General features: G+C 38.5%; 1 protein-coding gene across 4 annotated transcripts in view; it reads right to left on the bottom strand.

Annotated features, from left to right (window-relative positions):
- The window catches only part of ptpro (protein tyrosine phosphatase receptor type O), a 54,756-nt gene extending 35,608 nt beyond the window's left edge, over positions 1 to 19,148 (bottom strand). For all 4 annotated transcript variants that reach the window (XM_081363327.1, XM_081363323.1, XM_081363325.1 and 1 more), the window contains exons 1-5: positions 18,776 to 19,148; positions 5,829 to 6,105; positions 4,580 to 4,735; positions 3,636 to 3,788; positions 1 to 446 (exon numbers count right to left, since the gene is read on the bottom strand). The exon at positions 1 to 446 is cut by the window's left edge and continues 61 nt beyond it. In XM_081363327.1, the coding sequence (XP_081219453.1) occupies positions 1 to 446; positions 3,636 to 3,788; positions 4,580 to 4,735; positions 5,829 to 6,105; positions 18,776 to 18,850 (1,107 nt within the window). In that variant the 5' untranslated portion in view covers positions 18,851 to 19,148. The remainder of the gene's footprint in view (positions 447 to 3,635; positions 3,789 to 4,579; positions 4,736 to 5,828; positions 6,106 to 18,775) is intronic.
- Between the last annotated feature and the right edge of the window lie 852 nt (positions 19,149 to 20,000).

The following is a 20,000-nucleotide window of genomic DNA, read 5'->3' as shown; positions in this document are numbered from 1 at the left end:
GCGCAGCTCCAGCAGGACTGACAGTGGATTGGGCCTCACTCTGGGGTCAAAGGTCACATCCAGCCTCACTCTGGGGTCAAAGTTCATATCCATGGCTGAACCCGGCTCGTTAGAGTCCTCGTATTCTGGAAGCACTGCGTTGACAAACTCCTCCTCCTCCTCGGTGGGGGCGGGGCTTCCCATAGGCTCCGCCCACAGATGATCAGTGCTGTTGTCATGTGTGGGTTCGGTTGTGCTGCTGTCACCGTCGGTTACGGACTCGTTCAGGGGCGTTTGGGTGACGCCCACCTCATCAGGATCCGCCCCTTCCTGTTCTTCGGTTGAAGGGGCGTCACGTGTCCTGCGGAGGAATGATGCATTGTGGGACGCCTTCAGAACGGCCCCGTGCGGGTCAGATCCGCTGAGCTGGAGGATTTTGAGGGACACGTTGAGAGGAGGGTTTGGGACTGCAGACAGAAAACATCATTTATCATTGATTACTCAAATAAAAACGAGCAAATTAAATTATGTGTAATTATTGATGAAAAACTGTATATATTTCAAATACATATTTTCAATGGATTCTTAAGCACTGATTTTTTTTTTATTAAAATCAGATTAACAGTAGTATATAGAATATAAAATTAATTTAAATAAATAAATAAAAATAATAAAGTGTAATTATTGAAGAATATTTTTAAAATGAAATTTCATATACATATTTTGAAATATGACTATATTTTTAAGCCAGCACTGATTTTTTTTTAATTAAAATTAGATTAACGGTAGTATATAAAATTAATTTAAATAAAAATAATAAAGTGTAATTATTAAAGAATTTTTTTCAAATTATATTTCATATACATATTTTGAATATGACAATATTTTTTCCAAAGGTGATTTCAACATTTATTTATTCAATTTCAATGTATAATTTTTGCTTTTAATATTGTCAGATAAAACCAAATGTGGTATACAAAATCTAAAAAATCTAAAAATATTCATTTAAATAAATAATAATCTAATTATTTTTAAGAACACAATTTGAGAAAAAATGTTATTAACTAAAAAAAGTTATTAATTATTAATATTATTAATTATTCAAATTATTAGTTTTTCATAATTCATATTATTTTCAACAGTGACTGTCATACAGTTATGTTACCAGGATATAAAATATTATTTTAAATAAAATCATTACAGACTCAGTCTAGTTTTTCTTTCAAATTACAGTAATGAGCGTTTGTGGGTAATAATGAGTTAAAATATCTATGAACTAAAAACAGGATTTTCTTGAAGCAAAACATTTTTGCTCGCTCATTAGTCTCTCGACGGGTTTGGATAATTAGCATCTTGCTGTGAATCCGGAGAGTTTTCATTAATAATTCACAGCACAGACGAGGTTCATCCACAGCTCACGACCTCGTTCAGTGACTCCAGCGCTAATTAAAGGTCATGTGATGATGATGATGATCAGGGTTTGAAATTAACTTTTTCACTCACTGGCCAATTTGGCTACTAAATTTTTAAGTTGCTTCAATGCAAATGAGCAAGCGCGCCGTTATGTGTTGCGTAGTGACGTGTGTGTTTGAGTAAAGCCAGATATGAGCAGATTCTGCGCAATACGCTGCATTTAATATATCATGATGATCAGAATTTGCGCAGTATTTGCGCTTGTGTGTGACTTGCACAAACTTCCAGCAAAGTGAGTAAACATAAGTAACACGCCAAATTGGCTCGTGATTTGACAGAGGCTAGGTTTACACAAACCAAATAATCCGTTAGTAATGGGATTGACGGCTCAATCAGACTAAAATGCCTTCATGTAAAACACCGTAATCGATCCGATTGAGCTCGATCCCAATGGAATTTCGATCAGATTGAAAGGGGCGGTTTATTCCTTTTCGAATCCGATCGAGAGAACATGTGAACACTTGATCAGATTGAAAACCGAAACTGAAAGGACTTCGCATGCGCGATGACGTAGAAATAGCGCAATGATGTAGAAATAGCTCAATGATGTAGAAATGGTGTAATGATGTAGAAATAGCGCAATGATGTAGAAATAGCTCAATGATGTAGAAATGCGTAATGATGTAGAAATAGCGTAATGACGTAGAAATAGCATAATGATGTAGAAATAGCGTAATGACATAGAAATAGCGTAATGACGTAGAAATAGCGTAATGACGTAGAAATAGCGTGATGACGTAGAAATAGCATAATGATGTAGAAATAGCGTTATGACGTAGAAATAGCTTAATGTATAAATAGCACAATGACAGAAATAGTGTAATGACGTAGAAATAGCATAAAGACGTAGAAAATGACGTAAAAATAGTGTAATGACATAGAAATAGCACAATGACGTAGAAATAGCATAATGACGTAGAAAATGACGTCAAAATAGCGTAATGACGTAGAAATAGCGTAATGACGTAGAAATAGCAAAAAAGCGTAATGACGTAGAAATAGTGTAATGATGTAGAAATAGCGTAATGACGTAAAAATAACATAATGACGTAAAAATAACGTAATGACGTAGAAATAGTGTAATGACGTAGAAATAGCGTAATGACATAGAAATAGCGTAATGACGTAGAAATAGCGTGATGACGTAGAAATAGCATAATGATGTAGAAATAGCGTTATGACGTTGAAATAGCTTAATGTATAAATAGCGCAATGACAGAAATATTGTAATGACGTAGAAATAGCATAAAGACGTAGAAAATGACGTAAAAATAGTGTAATGACATAGAAATAGCGTGATGACGTAGAAATAGCATAATGATGTAGAAATAGCGTTATGACGTAGAAATAGCTTAATGTATAAATAGCGCAATGACAGAAATAGTGTAATGACGTAGAAATAGCATAAAGACGCAGAAAATGACGTAAAAATAGTGTAATGACATAGAAATAGCGCAATGACGTAGAAATAGCATAATGACGTAGAAAATGACGTCGAAATAGCGTAATGACGTAGAAATAGCATAATGACATAGAAAATGACGTAGAAATCTCGTTATGACGTAGAAATAGCGTAATGATGTAGAAATAGTATAATGACGTAGAAATAGTGTAATGACGTAGAAAATGATGTAGAAATAGTGTAATGACAGAAATAGCACAATGACGTATGACGAGCTGTTCCTCCTGTTGATAAAGTGTCGTATAAACGAGTGTCTCGTCCTCCTATAATCCTCCTGTCACTCAGAGTCAGTGCTGGTTTCAGACTCTCATCCACACACGACTGGTTTTGGCCAGTTTTACTGTGTGATCAATATAAGCAGAGGCACAACAGTTCATACGCTCATCGCCTCCAAATTATGACCAGAAACTTATAAATATTAATTCTGCTGTTTAAAACAAAAAGAACCAATGTAGGAAAATAATAATTATGTGCAAACAGTGGGAAACTATATATATTCCGATTTGAAGCTTGTGACATAAACACACACATCAACCCGATCACATGTTTAGCGTTCACGTAAACACTACGTTCAGATTGGAATGAATTCAGTCCGATTGAAACACAAGTTGTGCATGTAAACGTAGCCGGTGTTTCCCGCCACTGTTGATTTGTACCCGCATTTGGCGGGTGTTAATCTGAAACCCTGATGATGATGAAGATGATGAAGATGGAGTGGTACCGGTGCGGTGCTGTCGGGGCTCGAGGAGGATCGGGCTCCGGCTGATCATCGAGCTCTTGTTGACCGTGGCCTCAGAGATCAGCTGGAACGTGATGTTGCTGTAACACACCCCCGACAGCCAGTGCTTGAACACCGTCCTCCCTTTGTGGAAATCTGCAGACAGAGAGAGATGAAGATTAGGGTCGGGGGTCGTTTGGGGTTTTTCCTAAACCGGTGCCAAATCGATCCTTTTAAAAGGGGTGGTTGATTATGATTGAGTTATTTAGTTATAACTTTAGTTAGTGTGTAATGTTGCTGTTTGATCATAAACAACATCTGCAAACTTACAACGCTCAAAGTTCAGAGCAAAGGGAGATATTCACTTTTACAGAAATCACTTTTTATGGACTACAACAAACGGCTGGTAGAGACTACACCACATTCCTCCCGGGTTAGTGACATCACCAACCCTAGAATTTACATAAACCCCGCCCCCTGAACACGATTTATAGATTATCATGACACAATATGCTAATCAATGGCTAGAAGATAACTACACATCAGATACATAAATTCATCAACTAACCGTTCAGAAATGTCCTGTTGCTTCTACATGTTGTCTCTTCTTCTCTGTGGAGTAACACTAGTGTAACGCACTCACAGGTGTGTGTGTGTGTGTGTGTGTGTGTGTGTGTGTGTGTGTGTGTGTGTGTGTGTGTGTGTGTGTGTGTGTGTGTGTGTGTGTGTGTGTGTGTGTGTGTGTGTGTGTGTGTGTGTCTGTGGAGTAACACTAGTGTAACGGGGTCACAGGTGTGTGTGTGTGGAGTCATTTACTACGGCTTCGAACGCGGCTCAACCAATCAGAATCAAGGACCGGAACTATCCGTTTTATAAGTAGCGATTTTGGCACCGGTCTTGAAAAAGGCAGAGGATGCCCAGCGCTGACGGGACAGGAGGAAGCGCACCTTTATAAAGCATGTAGCGCTGCTGGCGGCCCTCGCTGAAGCTGATGTTCACTCTGCTGAAGATGCTCCGCTCCGGGGAACGCATCTGAAACACCACAGCGGTCTCCGGAGACGGCCCGTAATCAGACATCTCTACACTGTCTAGAGGAAGAGGCTCTGAACACACACACACACACACACACACACACGTCACACTGGAGAAGCTGTACAGGAGACTGAACAATCAGTGGCATCTCTTTAATACAGGACTGAAGGCACTTTGCTGTCATTGAAGACAAAGTCATTTAATATTTGTGGACATCCTGGTGTCAGTCATGTTATAATAATGGTAGCAATATAACAATTCAAATGAATTATTACTGCCTATTTAAAATTAAATATAATAAATTATATATATTATATTATAATGTGTGAATAAATAAACATAAAACAGTTATAAATTAATTAATTAAAAATATATTATTATATATAAAATGTATAATTAATGAACTGTTTTGCTTATTTAATTTATTTAATATTTAATTAAATAAGCATATTCAAATGACTTATTTAGTTATTAATTCATTTATATGTTCAATTATATATCAATATTACTGTTTTTTTATTTGATTCATTAATTTATTACTTTTATTTATTATTTTTACTCTATTTCTTTATAAATGTTTTATTTGATTTATTAATTATTATTATTAGCTTTATTATTATTGTTATTTATTTATGAATTTATTTACAAATGTTTTATTATTTTTTAATATTAATGGCTATTTTAATTAATTCATTCATTCTTATTATGGTTATTTACTGATTTACTTATAAATGTATTATGTTTATTTATTAATTGATATTGTGTATTTATTGTGTACTTATTTCAATTTATTTAGTATTTAATTATTTATAATCATAAATTTAATTTATTTACTATTTTTATATATTGCTTTATGTATACCTATTTTAATTTATTATTGTTAAAATTATTATTATTGCTACTAATTAATTTATAAATGTTTTATCATTTATTAATTATTATTGCCTATTTTAATTATTATTATTATTATTATTATTGTTATTTACAAATATTTTCTTTTTATTTGTTGATTATTAATGCCTATTTTAATTAATTAATGAAAATGGTTGTTTATTTACTAATTTCTTTATGAATGTTTTTATTAGGTTTATTTCTCTTGGATTATGCTATATGTAAGTTGATTTCTCTTGTTTTCTTTTGATTGATGATTGACAGCTGTCTCACTGGTCATCACAGCGATGGTTCTGACGACTCTGGACGCGCTGTGGTTCCCGATCATCAGACTGATGGAGTAACACAGGCCGTGATACGAGGCGTTGAACTCTAGCGGCGGCGGGAGCGTCTGAGTGTCGGCGGGGCGCGGGAACATCAGTGTGTGTGTGTGTGGCTCTCCGGACACTCGCACCGCGTACACCGACACGTCAGGCCTCACGTCATCAGAGTCCAGTGACATCAGCATGCGCTCGTCGTCCAGTAACGTCACCTGGAACGCAGCCGCGCTCTGAGGAAGAAGAAGAAGAACCGCATCAGTCGCTGATATATAAACCATCACTGCAAACCACATCAGCCTGATGATGTCATCAATAACCCATGGACAGACTCAGCCTGATGATGTCATCAATAACCCATGGACAGACTCAGCCTGATGATGTCATCAATACAGAAACACGCACATTTTAGAGTGGCCTTTTATGTGGACAGCCTAAGGCACACCTGTGCAATAATCATGCTGTCTCATCAGCATCTCGATGCGCCACACCTGTGAGCAGGATGGAGTATCTCGGCACAGGAGAAGTGCTCACTAACACAGATTATGACAGATTTCTGAACATTATTTGAGAGAAATGGGCCTTTTGTGTACATAGAAAAAGTCTTAGATCTTTGAGTTGAGCTCACGAATCAGAGTTCAGTATGCAAATATGCGCATCACTGTCGGCTACATTTGAAATGCTGAATGTTTCATCAGTGGAAGTCGACGGTAAACTTTTAAATTCGATTTTAAAAATTAAAATTCTCCTTCGACTTCCACTGATGGAACGTTCAGCATTTCAAATGTAGCCGACAGTGATGCGCATATTTGCATACTGAACTCTGATTGGTCTGTTTCCTTCAGGGAAGTGTGTGTGTGTGTGTGTGTGTGTGTGTGTGTGTGTGTGTGTGTGTGTGTGTGTGTGTGTGTGTGTGTCTGAGTGTGAGAAAGAGAGAGAGAGTGTGTGTGTGTGTGTGTGTGTGTGTGTGTGTGAGAGAGTGTGTGTGTGTGTGTGTGTGTGTGTGTGTGTGTGTGTGTGTGTGTGTGTGTGTGTGTGTGTGTGAGTGAGTGTGTGTGTGTGTGTGTGTGTGTGTGTGTGTGTGTCTGAGTGTGAGAAAGAGAGAGAGTGTGTGTGTGTGTGTGTGTGTGTGTGTGTGTGTGTGTGTCTGAGTGTGAGAAAGAGAGAGAGAGAGTGTGTGTGTGTGTGTGTGTGTGTGTGTGTGTGTGTGTCTGAGTGTGAGAAAGAGAGAGAGTGTGTGTGTGTGTGTGTGTGTGTGTGTGTGTGTGTGTGTGTGTGTGTGTGTGTGTGTGTGTGTGTGAGTGTGTGTGTCTGAGTGTGAGAAAGAGAGAGTGTGTGTGTGTGTGTGTGTGTGTGTGTGTCTGAGTGTGAGAAAGAGAGAGAGAGAGAGAGAGAGTGTGTGTGTGTGTGTGTGTGTGTGTGTGTGTGTGTGTGTGTGTGTGTGTGTGTGTGTGTGTGTGTGTGTGTGTGTGTGTGTGTGTGTGTGTGTGTGTGTGTGTGTGTGTGTGTGTGTGTGTGTGTGTGTGTGTGTGTGTGTGTGTGTGTGTGTGTGTGCATGAGTGATGTGTCTGTGTGTGGGGGTGACCTTATAACTCTCACTCACACACAGAGACACACATACAAGTACACGCACACACTCTCACACTCTCTCTCTCTCTCTCTCTCACACACACACACACACACACACACACACACACACACACACACACTATCTCACACAGGCTCACTCACACACACACACACACTCTCACATTCAGACACAACACACTCACACACTCTCTCTCTCACACAGTTGAGTCTATAGTTCACAGATGAATGGAAGGTCACGCACTGAATGACGGAGGCCGTCTCACACACACACTCTCACACACACACACACTCACACACACACAGCTGCTGACATTATCATGCAAACAGAGCCGCTCAGAGACAGCAGAACAACATCAGTAACGAGAGAACGATCAGCAGGAGGAGAGGAAGAGGAGGATGAAGATTCTCTGAGCTTTAATCCTTCAGAAAGTCGAGTCGCACTAATAATGATCTGCCGCAGAACCCAGTGTGAGCTTTGTGTTCTAGAGACACAGATCTCAAGATTAACGGCCCACAACAAACACACACACACACACACACACACACACACACACACACACACACACACACACACACACACACACACACACACACACACACACACACACACACACTCCTGGCATGAGCTCATTCTGCGGCCGAACAGCCGTTAGTGTTCAGGTGCTTTAATTACATGTTCCTCTGGCGTTTAATTAAAGTAAACAAACACACACACACACACACACACTGTCATGTCGAGTGTGTGAGGATGGTCCGTCACTCGCCCACACAACAAAGAGCCCACGCTGGCGTCACGCTCCACACACACACACACACACACTCCTCCCACGGGATCCACAGGAGGTCCAGAGACACGCCCACACACACTGACTCAGCCAATCAGAGCCCCCCCCCCACCACCCCCCACCCCCCACAGGAGTGTTTGATTGACAGCTCTGACTCTGAAGGGTTTCTGCTCTCTTTTGAGTCTGTGAACAGGGAACATGATCACCAAAAACACAGTAAAATCAGTCTACAGATAAAAATAAAAAAATATTATATAAAATATTACATTTTAGGAACATTAAGATGTTTGGCGCCATCACATCAAAGCTGCTTTGAAACAATCTATATAGTTAAAAACGCTATATAAATGAAGGTGACAACATTATTTTCATAAAAAATAAAACACATTTTTCTCTAAAATCTCATTACTGTGATCAGTAATATTGTGAAATATTAATATAATGTAAATCATATTTTTTCTATGTGAATATACAGTAAAGTGTAATTTATTCCTGTGATCAAAGCTGAATGTTCAGCATCATTACTCCAGTCTTCAGTGTCACATGATCCTTCAGAAATCACTCTAATATGAGGATCTGATGATCAAGAAACATTTATGATAATTAGTAATGATGAAAACAGTGTGGAAACTGTCATACCTTTCATATTTCAGGATTATTTGATGAATAGAAAGTTCAAAAGAACAGCATTTATCTGAAATAGAATCTTTTGTGAAATTATAAATGTCTTTACTGTAACTTTTGATTAATTTAATTCATCCTTGATGAATAAAAGTATTAATTTCTTTCAAATCTTATTGACTCCAAACATTTGAACAATAATGTATATTATATTTTGTTTATAAAATAGTATTTATAAATAATACTAAAATGTTTTAAAATAATATTTTTGTTGAGAATTCATCATGAAAATAATGTAAACAAAAATAATTTCTTATTTCTTTCCTTTGATTTGAGTTTTCAGGTTTGACGAGTTCTCCTAGTTCAGGAACATTAGACGTGTGTCTGTGAGAAACATGTGACCGCTGAGACTCATGGGAAACTGTAAAAACACACTGTACAGAATCGATTTCAAGCGTCTGTAGTCGAGATACAAGAGTCTTTGTGCTGGAGGAGAGTCATGTGACCAACACTATACACACGACATCACAAACCAGTCCATATCATCTCATCATGTGCTGTCATCTAATACTGTACAGTGATGGTTAACCACTAGACAGAAATATCACTGTAACACATCACGAAACAATGGAAGATTCGCTACGCCACGGAATAAACAACATTTAGAAGTCGGAATTGTGACTTTTTTCTCAGAATTGAGTTTAAATCTCGACTTTATAACTTCCATTCTTACATTTCTATCGATCAAAATTCGCAATTCATGATTTAAACTCACAATTATGAGTTCGGAGTATATAAACTCAAAAATATGAGTTATAGAATATATAAATTCAAAAATACTAGTTATGGAGAATATAAACAGACAATTATGAGTTATAGAGTATATACACTCAAAAATATGAGTTAGAGTATATAAACTCACAATCAAGAGTTATAGAGTATATAAACTCAAAAATACAAGTTATAGAGTATATAAACTCACAATCATGAGTTATAGAGTATATAAACTCACAATCATGAGTTATAAAGTTTATAAACTCAAAAATATGAGTTATAGAGTATATACACTCACAATCATGAGTTATAGAGTATATAAACTCACAATCATGAGTTATAGAGCATATAAACTCAAAAATATGAGTTATAGAGTATATAAACTCACAATCATGAGTTAAAGTATATAACCCAAAAATACAAGTTAGAGTATATAAACTCACAATTATGAGCTATAGAGTATATAAACTCAAAAATACAAGTTAGAGTATATAGCCTAAACTCACAATTATGAGTTAGAGTATATAAACTCAAAAATATGAGTTATAGAATATATAAATTCAAAAATACTAGTTATAGAGAATATAATCAGGCAATTATGAGTTATAGAGTATATAAACTCAAAAATACAAGTTATAGAGTATATAAACTCACAATCAAGAGTTATAGAGTATATAAACTCAAAAATACAAGTTATAGAGTATATAAACTCACAATCATGAGTTATAGAGTATATAAACTCAAAAATATGAGTTAGAGTACATAAACTCAAAAATATGAGTTATAGAGTATATAAACTCACAATCATGAGTTAGAGTATATAAACCCAAAAATACAAGTTAGAGTATATAAACTCACAATTATGAGTTATAGAGTATATAAACTCAAAAATACAAGTTAGAGTATATAGCCTAAACTCACAATTATGAGTTATAGAGTATATAAACTCAAAAATACGAGTTATAGAGTATATAAACTCACAATCATGAGTTAGAGTATATAAACTCAAAAATACAAGTTAGAGTATATAAACTCACAATTATGAGTTATAGAGTATATAAAACAAACATACGAGTTATAGAGTATATAAACTCACAATCATGAGTTATAGAGTATATAAACTCAAAAATATGAGTTATAGAGTATATAAACACAATCATGAGTTATAGAGTATATAAACTCAAAAATACAAGTTAAAGTATATAAACTCACAATTATGAGTTATAGAGTACATAAAACAAAAATACGTGTTATAGACTACTGTATATAAACTCACAATCATGAGTTACAGAGTATGTAAACTCAAAAATATGAGTTAGAGATACACTCAAAATTACAAAATTACAAAAATGAGTTATAGAGTATATGAATTTACAATTATGAGTTTTATACCGTATAAACTCACAATAAGGAGTTATCAGAACATATAAACTCAAAAATATGAGTTATAGAGTATATAAAAACTCAAAATTAAGAGTTCTAAAGTCAAAATTGCAAGATATTAAGTCACAATTATCTTTTTTCTTTTTTCTATTCTGTGGCGGAAACAAGCTAAACCATTCAATAGAGTTACTTTAGCAGGAAACTCTTCTATTTTCTCTTTCTGTCGGGCTTTTGACAGAGCCGATCAATCACAGCTGAAGTCGCAGTGGTTTCTGCATCAGAGAATCCCATCGGATCCTCAGTGAAAGCCGGAGTGTGTGTGTCAGTCTTCATGGAAACACACTGAGCGTCACGAACGACGCGCTCAATGGCCGCCTGTGTGTTCATGAATGATGACAAAGAGCATCAATGACACACACATTCAGCGGCTGAAGGGGCTTTTCACACTCACACGTCTCTCACTGCCGTACAATATCAGCCAACTACTGGAAATCATAACACACATTTATATGATGATTAGGGTTGGGGACCGTTTGAATTTTAATGATTCCGATTCCTATTTTGATTCCAATAATGTAAAAACAAAAAAACTTAGATATCATTCGCATTTAGTCTTATTGCAAAACATGTAATTGTCTCTGAATATCATGAACAGAAATCATCAGGCTAAAGAACACTTACACAAGGAGCGTTTGCCTGTGCTTTAAAAACACCATAGAAGAACAACTAGCAGAACTAATATAAACTAAAGCATTATTAAAGACAAGGAAACACTCAGTTATTAACAAAGAACAAATAAAAAATTAACAATCGCAACAAATAGATAAAACTGAGCAAAGATACGATTGAAATAAACAATGTTTTAAGATTTTCAGGTTCAGAAACTGTAATCAAATGTAAATAACACTGCAGTTTATGACTGTCACTTTAAGAGCTGCACGGATCCAATACACTGATACACCGATACACCGATACACCGATACACCGATACACCGATACACTGATACACTGATACACATGAACACGGAGTCTCTCACACTTCAGTGTTTAAACTCATATTGAAATTCCCACAGAGGAATCGATAAGAGGAATCGAAATTTTAATTTTATAACAAGTATCCGATTCCTGAATTGGAATTGGATTTCTCGATTCCCAACCCTAATGATGATGTAAACTCCTGAATGCCTGAAGGTTTAATAAAGATTTCCCGCTAAAGTCTCTTCCAGACTATCACTGGCGTTTCCCGTTTTCCGCTCTGACAGTCATTCTGCTGATGGAGCGTTTATGGGATGAGCAGCGAATCACTGATGGTTCATGTATTATGTATTGATGGATGAAAGAGGAGCGTTTCAGATTTAGACACACACACACACACACACACACACACACACACACACACACACACACACACACGTTTAACTAATCCCATGATCTTCATCTGCATGCGTCTGATGTAGAAGAGCGAGACTGACCTCAGATCAGTGTTACGGTCTCACCCAGCGTTATAATCCAGTGCCTGGTTAAAATTAGAGATGCACTGATATGAAAATAGTGTCCAATAACCGATAATTCTTTATATTTGAAAGCCGATAACCGATATATTGGGTGATAAATCTAAATCCAAGTTTTTATATAATTTTTGAGAGCCTGATTATAAAAACAAAAGTCTCACCATTAAAAGCCTCGTCCCAAACACACAATTATAATAATGTTCTCATTATGATGTTATGTAGCCGATATGACAGACTTGCACTGAACCGTATTTTCCTTTTTGAAGGGATTCCAATCATATTTCCAGCAATTCAAATCCATCATGTTGAACAGTGCGCATCTGAAGAGTCTCAGCTGAAGGATATAATACATTATTTATCGGCTTTAATATATCGGCCACATTTTCTTATCAGGCCGATAACGATAACAGTAAAATGGACACATTCGGCCGATACCGATATGGCGGCCGATATATAGTGCGTCAGTTTAAATAGCTAACTAGCAGCTCGACGCTTCAGAGCAGCTTTAACTATTCAAGTGCTGAAACTTCAATGACATGTAAAGTGTGTGAACGTTATATTAAACAAACCCAAGATGATTTAAGAGCATTTCATCTCCACATCTACTGAAGTTCATAACCGGAGCACTGATATAACAGATCAAATCTTTATAAAACCAAACAGGAATCAGAATGAAGAGTCGATGGTGTGAACTAAAGTCCGAATCGAACAGCCTTACTCGTCATTCCTGAGAGCAAACAGATGATTTATGAAAACATTATTATAGGACAATCAGATATTTGTTATTCTGAGCTCAAAACACACAAGCAGCGATAGATCACTGGAGAAACGCCTGCACCTGAAACATCACAACCATCACAGCTTCTCCATCACATCTTCTCCATCACAACTTCTCCATCACATCACAGCTTCTCCATCACATCACAACTTCTCCATCACAACTTCTCCATCACAACTTCTCCATCACAACTTCTCTATCACAACTTCTCCATCACAACTTCTCCATCACAACTTCTCCATCACAGCTTCTCCATCACATCACAGCTTCTCCATCACAGCTTCTCCACCACAGCTTCTCCATCACAGCTTCTCCATCACAGCTTCTCCATCACAGCTTCTCCATCACATCACAGCTTCTCCACCACATCACATCTTCTCCATCACAACTTCTCCATCACAGCTTCTCCATCACATCACAGCTTCTCCATCACAGCTTCTCCACCACATCACATCTTCTCCATCACAACTTCTCCATCACAGCTTCTCCATCACATCAAAACTTCTCCATCACATCACAGCTTCTCCATCACATCACAGCTTCTCCATCACAGCTTCTCCACCACAGCTTCTCCATCACATCACAGCTTCTCCATCACAGCTTATCCATCACATCACAGCTTCTCCACCACATCACAACTTCTCCATCACAACTTCTCCATCACAACTTCTCCATCACAACTTCTCCATCACAGCTTCTCCACCACATCACAACTCCTCCATCACAACTTCTCCACCACATCACAACTTCTCCATCACATCACAACTTCTCCATCACATCACAACTCCTCCATCACAACTTCTCCACCACATCACAACTTCTCCATCACATCACAACTTCTCCATCACATCACAACTTCTCCATCACAACTTCTCCACCACAGCTTCTCCACCACAGCTTCTCCACCACATCACATCTTCTCCATCACAACTTCTCCATCACATCACAACTTCTCCATCACATCACAGCTTCTCCATCACAGCTTATCCATCACAGCTTCTCCACCACAGCTTCTCCATCACATCACAGCTTCTCCATCACAGCTTATCCATCACATCACAGCTTATCCATCACATCACAGCTTCTCCCCCACATCACAACTTCTCCATCACATCACAACTTCTCCATCACATCACAACTCCTCCATCACAACTTCTCCACCACATCGCAACTTCTCCATCACATCGCAACTTCTCCATCACATCACAACTTCTCCACCACAGCTTCTCCACCACATCACATCTTCTCCATCACAACTTCTCCATCACATCACAGCTTCTCCATCACATCACAGCTTCTCCATCACAGCTTATCCATCACAGCTTCTCCACCACAGCTTCTCCATCACATCACAGCTTCTCCATCACAGCTTATCCATCATATCACAGCTTCTCCATCACATCACAGCTTCTCCATCACAGCTTATCCATCACATCACAGCTTATCCATCACATCACAGCTTATCCATCACATCACAGCTTATCCATCACATCACAACTTCTCCATCACAACTTCTCCATCACAACTTCTCCATCACAACTTCTCCATCACAACTTCTCCATCACAACTTCTCCATCACAACTTCTCCATCACAACTTCTCCATCACAACTTCTCCACCACATCACAACTTCTCCACCACATCACAACTTCTACACCACATCACAACTTCTACACCACATCACAACTTCTCCACCACATCACAACTTCTCCACCACATCACAACTTCTCCACCACATCACAACTTCTCCATCACATCACAACTTCTCCATCACATCACAACTCCTCCATCACAACTTCTCCATCACATCACATCACAACTTCTCCATCACATCACAACTTCTCCATCACATCATAACTTCTCCATCACATCACAACTTCTCCATCACAACTTCTCCATCATATCACAACTTCTCCATCACATCACAACTTCTCCATTATATCACAACTTCTCCATCACATCACAACTTCTCCATCACAACTTCTCCATCACAGCTTCTCCATCACATCACAACTTCTCCATCATATCACAACTTCTCCATCATAGCTTCTCCATCACATCACAACTTCTCCATCATATCACAACTTCTCCAACACAACTTCTCCATCACATCACAACTTCTCCATCACATCAGAACTCCTCCATCACATCACAGCTTCTCCACCACATCACAACTTCTCCATCACATCACAACTTCTCCACCACATCACAACTTCTCCACCACATCACAACTTCTCCACCACATCACAACTTCTCCATCACATCACAACTTCTCCATCAAATCACAACTCCTCCATCACATCACAACTTCTCCATCACTTCTCCACCACATCACAACTTCTCCATCACAACTTATCCACCACATCACAACTTCTCCATCACAACTTCTCCATCACAGCTTCTCCATCACATCACAACTTCTCCATCATATCACAACTTCTCCATCATAGCTTCTCCATCATATCACAACTTCTCCATCACAGCTTCTTCATCACATCACAACTTCTCCATCACATCATAACTTCTCCATCACAACTTCACCATCATATCACAACTTCTCCATCACAGCTTCTCCATCACATCATAACTTCTCCATCACAACTTCTCCACCACATCACAACTTCTCCATCAAATCACAACTCCTCCATCACATCACAACTTCTCCATCACAACTTCTCCATCACAACTTCTCCATCACAGCTTCTCCATCACATCACAACTTCTCCATCACAGCTTCTCCATCACATCACAACTTCTCCACCACATCAGAACTTCTCCATCACAACTTCTCCATCACATCACAACTCCTCCATCACATCACAACTTCTCCATCACAACTTCTCCATCACAACTTCACCACCACATCACAACTTCTCCATCACATCACAACTCCTCCATCACATCACAACTTCTCCATCACATCTTTTCCATCACATCACAACTCCTCTATCACATCTCCTCCATCACATCACAACTTCTCCATCACAACTTCTCCACCACATCACAACTTCTCCATCAAATCACAACTCCTCCATCACATCACAACTTCTCCATCACAACTTCTCCATCATATCACAACTTCTCCATCACAGCTTCTTCATCACATCACAACTTCTCCATCACATCATAACTTCTCCATCACAACTTCACCATCATATCACAACTTCTCCATCACAGCTTCTCCATCACATCATAACTTCTCCATCACATCACAACTTCTCCATCACAACTTCTCCACCACATCACAACTTCTCCATCACAGCTTCTTCATCACATCACAACTTCTCCATCACATCATAACTTCTCCATCACAACTTCACCATCATATCACAGCTTCTCCATCACATCATAACTTCTCCATCACATCACAACTTCTCCATCACAACTTCTCCATCATATCACAACTTCTCCATCACAACTTCTCCACCACATCACAGCTTATCCATCAAATCACAACTCCTCCATCACATCACAACTTCTCCATCACAACTTCTCCATCATATCACAACTTCTCCATCACAACTTCTCCATCACAGCTTCTCCATCACAGCTTCTCCATCACATCACAACTTCTCCATCACAGCTTCTCCATCACATCACAACTTCTCCATCACATCACAACTTCTCCATCACATCACAACTTCTCCATCACATCACAACTTCTCCACCACATCACAACTTCTCCATCACATCACAACTCCTCCATCACAACTTCTCCATCACAACTTCACCACCACATCACAACTTCTCCATCACATCACAACTCCTCCATCACATCACATCTTTTCCATCACATCACAACTTCTCCATCATATCACAACTTCTCCATCATATCACAACTTCTCCATCACATCACAACTTCTCCATCACATCACAACTTCTCCACCACATCACAACTCCTCCATCACAGCTTTTCCATCACATCACAACTTCTCCATCACTCCATCACATCACAACTTCTTCATCACTCCATCACATCACAACTTCATCACTCCATCGCATCACAACTTCTCCATCACTCCATCGCATCACAACTTCTCCATCACAACTTCTCCATCACAACTTCTCCATCACAACTTCTCCATCACAACTCCTCCATCACAAAAAACTCCTCCACCACAACTCCTCCATCACAACTTCTCCACTACAGCTTCTCCACCACATAACAACTTCTCCATCACAACTTTCCACCACATCACAACTTCTCCATCACAACTTCTCCATCACATCACAACTTCTCCATCACAACTTCTCCATCTCAACTTCTCCATCACATCACAACTTCTCCATCTCAACTTTTCCACCACATCACAACTTCTCCATCACAACTTCTCCATCTCAACTTCTCCACCACATCACAACTTCTCCATCACCTGAGGAGCTTCACACACTGAGGGAACAACTGAAGATCATGTGTGATTATTGATGGCTGACTAACACACACACACACACACACACACACACACACACACACACACACGCGTACACACACTCTCACACTCACTCACAAACTCTCTCTCACACACACACACACTCACTCACTCACTCACTCACTCACTCACTCACACACACACACACAGGTGGATGTCAAAAACAACACATTCTCACTTGTAACATCATATATCATCATTTTTCACACCATGATTTCCACCACACAACATCCAGTGAAGAGAAAGACTGCAATCCTTCATTAATCATGAATTCATGTTCATATTCTATAGACTAAACGACTGATTCAAAGGCCTGAGCTGAACTGTGTCACTCATAAAGTCATATTCACTGAGCCTGAGTCATGTCTGGCTCTCAGTTCAGTGTCTTTCCCAATCAATCACACACACACACACACACACACACACACACACACACACACACACACACACACACACACACACACTTGAAATCGACTGGAAAATTCCTGCAGACTTTGACTAAAAAATGCTGATTCTAAATGAGCTTTAAGCCTTTTATAAGCTATATCACTTGTTTAATAATAATTATAATTATATCTAAATAAAAATAGCATTATAATAATAACCCAATAAAAATATCATAATTATTATTAATATCCCAATAAAAATATCATAATAATAATATTAGCACAATAATAATATCCAAATAAATGCATAATAAAAATTATCATATACAATATTGTTTTTTTTTTTAGAATAAATGTTTAATTTCCTGTGCAGCAGGAACCGTGAGTGAAAGCCGACTGATGCTTCACACACACACACACACACACACACACACATAAACACGTTCATCTGTGTGACCCAGATTCGCCTGCAGGAATATTGTAGCAGATTCTGAACGTGTAACTCGCATCAGTTCAGACAAACACACACACACACACACGCACACGCACATCTAGCCAGACATGAGCTGATTTAATGACGCGCGTGTGTAATGAACGCTCCATGTAAACGCTCATTTATACCTATAGATTAGAAGAAAACACGCACCTGAATGATGATGATGATGAAGATGAAGATGAAGAGGCAAGGCGATGAACCCCATCGGAGAGCAGAATAATTCATGTTCGCTCGGGAATCAATCGGACTCTTTGATTCTCGGCGTCGCACATCCGAACAATAGCGAGCGATCGAACCTCCGAACCGAGCCGAACATCCACGAGTGCAGATCTCCGTCAGAGCGCGTGTGTTCCGTCCATCGGCCGGGGTCGGGTGTGTGTGCGGTTCGGCGTGTGTGTTCGGCTCGGTTTTCCCAGTATCGGCGTGTGTGTTCGGCTCGGTGTGTCCGGTATCGGTGTGTGTGTTCGGCTCGGTGTTGTCGGTGTGTGTGTTCGGCTCCGTGTTCCCGGTATCGGTGTGTGTGTTCGGCTCGGTTTCGGTGTGTGTGTTCGGTTCTGCGGGACGGAGGAATGATGGAGACGCGAGGAGGCTCTGATGCTCTGGTTTGTGTCTCTCTGGTCGCGTCTCTAATCCTCCATTGTTCACTGTCTGGGCTTCGGTTCTGATCCCCGGCGACGCGCACACGCTGTTCACATGTTCACTATCTAGGCAGTGAAGCGAGGTTTGAGACGCGCGCGTCTGTCGCCCCGCCCTGAATCTCTGAACACAAGAAGACTGAACCTCATCACATGAACAAACCTGCTTTACATCATCCTCATATATTTATATATTAATAACATTTACTGAATTATCAAATTCAATATCATAGATTGTGGTCTGTTTATGTGTTGTGCATTAAATATTGCACTATTTATACATATATAATGACAATTAGGCTCTACTTAATCATTTTTAATTGTAAATTTTGTCTGCAGATTTAATTTCCTCTATCTATCTATCTATCTATCTATCTATCTATCTATCTATCTATCTATCTATCTATCTATCTATCTATCAAATTTAAAATTGCTTTATTGGCATGACTGTAAATAATACAATATTGCGAAAGCTTGGAATACATAGAATAATAATTAAAAACATCAAAATAATATAATAAAATATTATAACATAACTTACATTTAAATAAACAGTGCAACAAATTAGAATGTGTGAACATTTGATACCATGACTATCTGTCTATCTGTCTGTCTGTCTATCTCTCTATGGGAAAATGAGATACTGTCTAAATCTAAAGATTTTTGGTCAAACTGTTCAGAAGTTATAAGCAAAAATATCCCTTTTTTCATTTCTCCTGACCACTAGGTGGCACTGTGCT

This window comes from Scardinius erythrophthalmus (genome assembly GCF_964197995.2).
Source record: "Scardinius erythrophthalmus genome assembly, chromosome: 4".
Taxonomy (NCBI): Eukaryota; Metazoa; Chordata; class Actinopteri; order Cypriniformes; family Leuciscidae; genus Scardinius; species Scardinius erythrophthalmus.
Note: the sequence above shows the minus strand (reverse complement) of the source record. Positions and strands in the feature narration are given on the sequence as shown.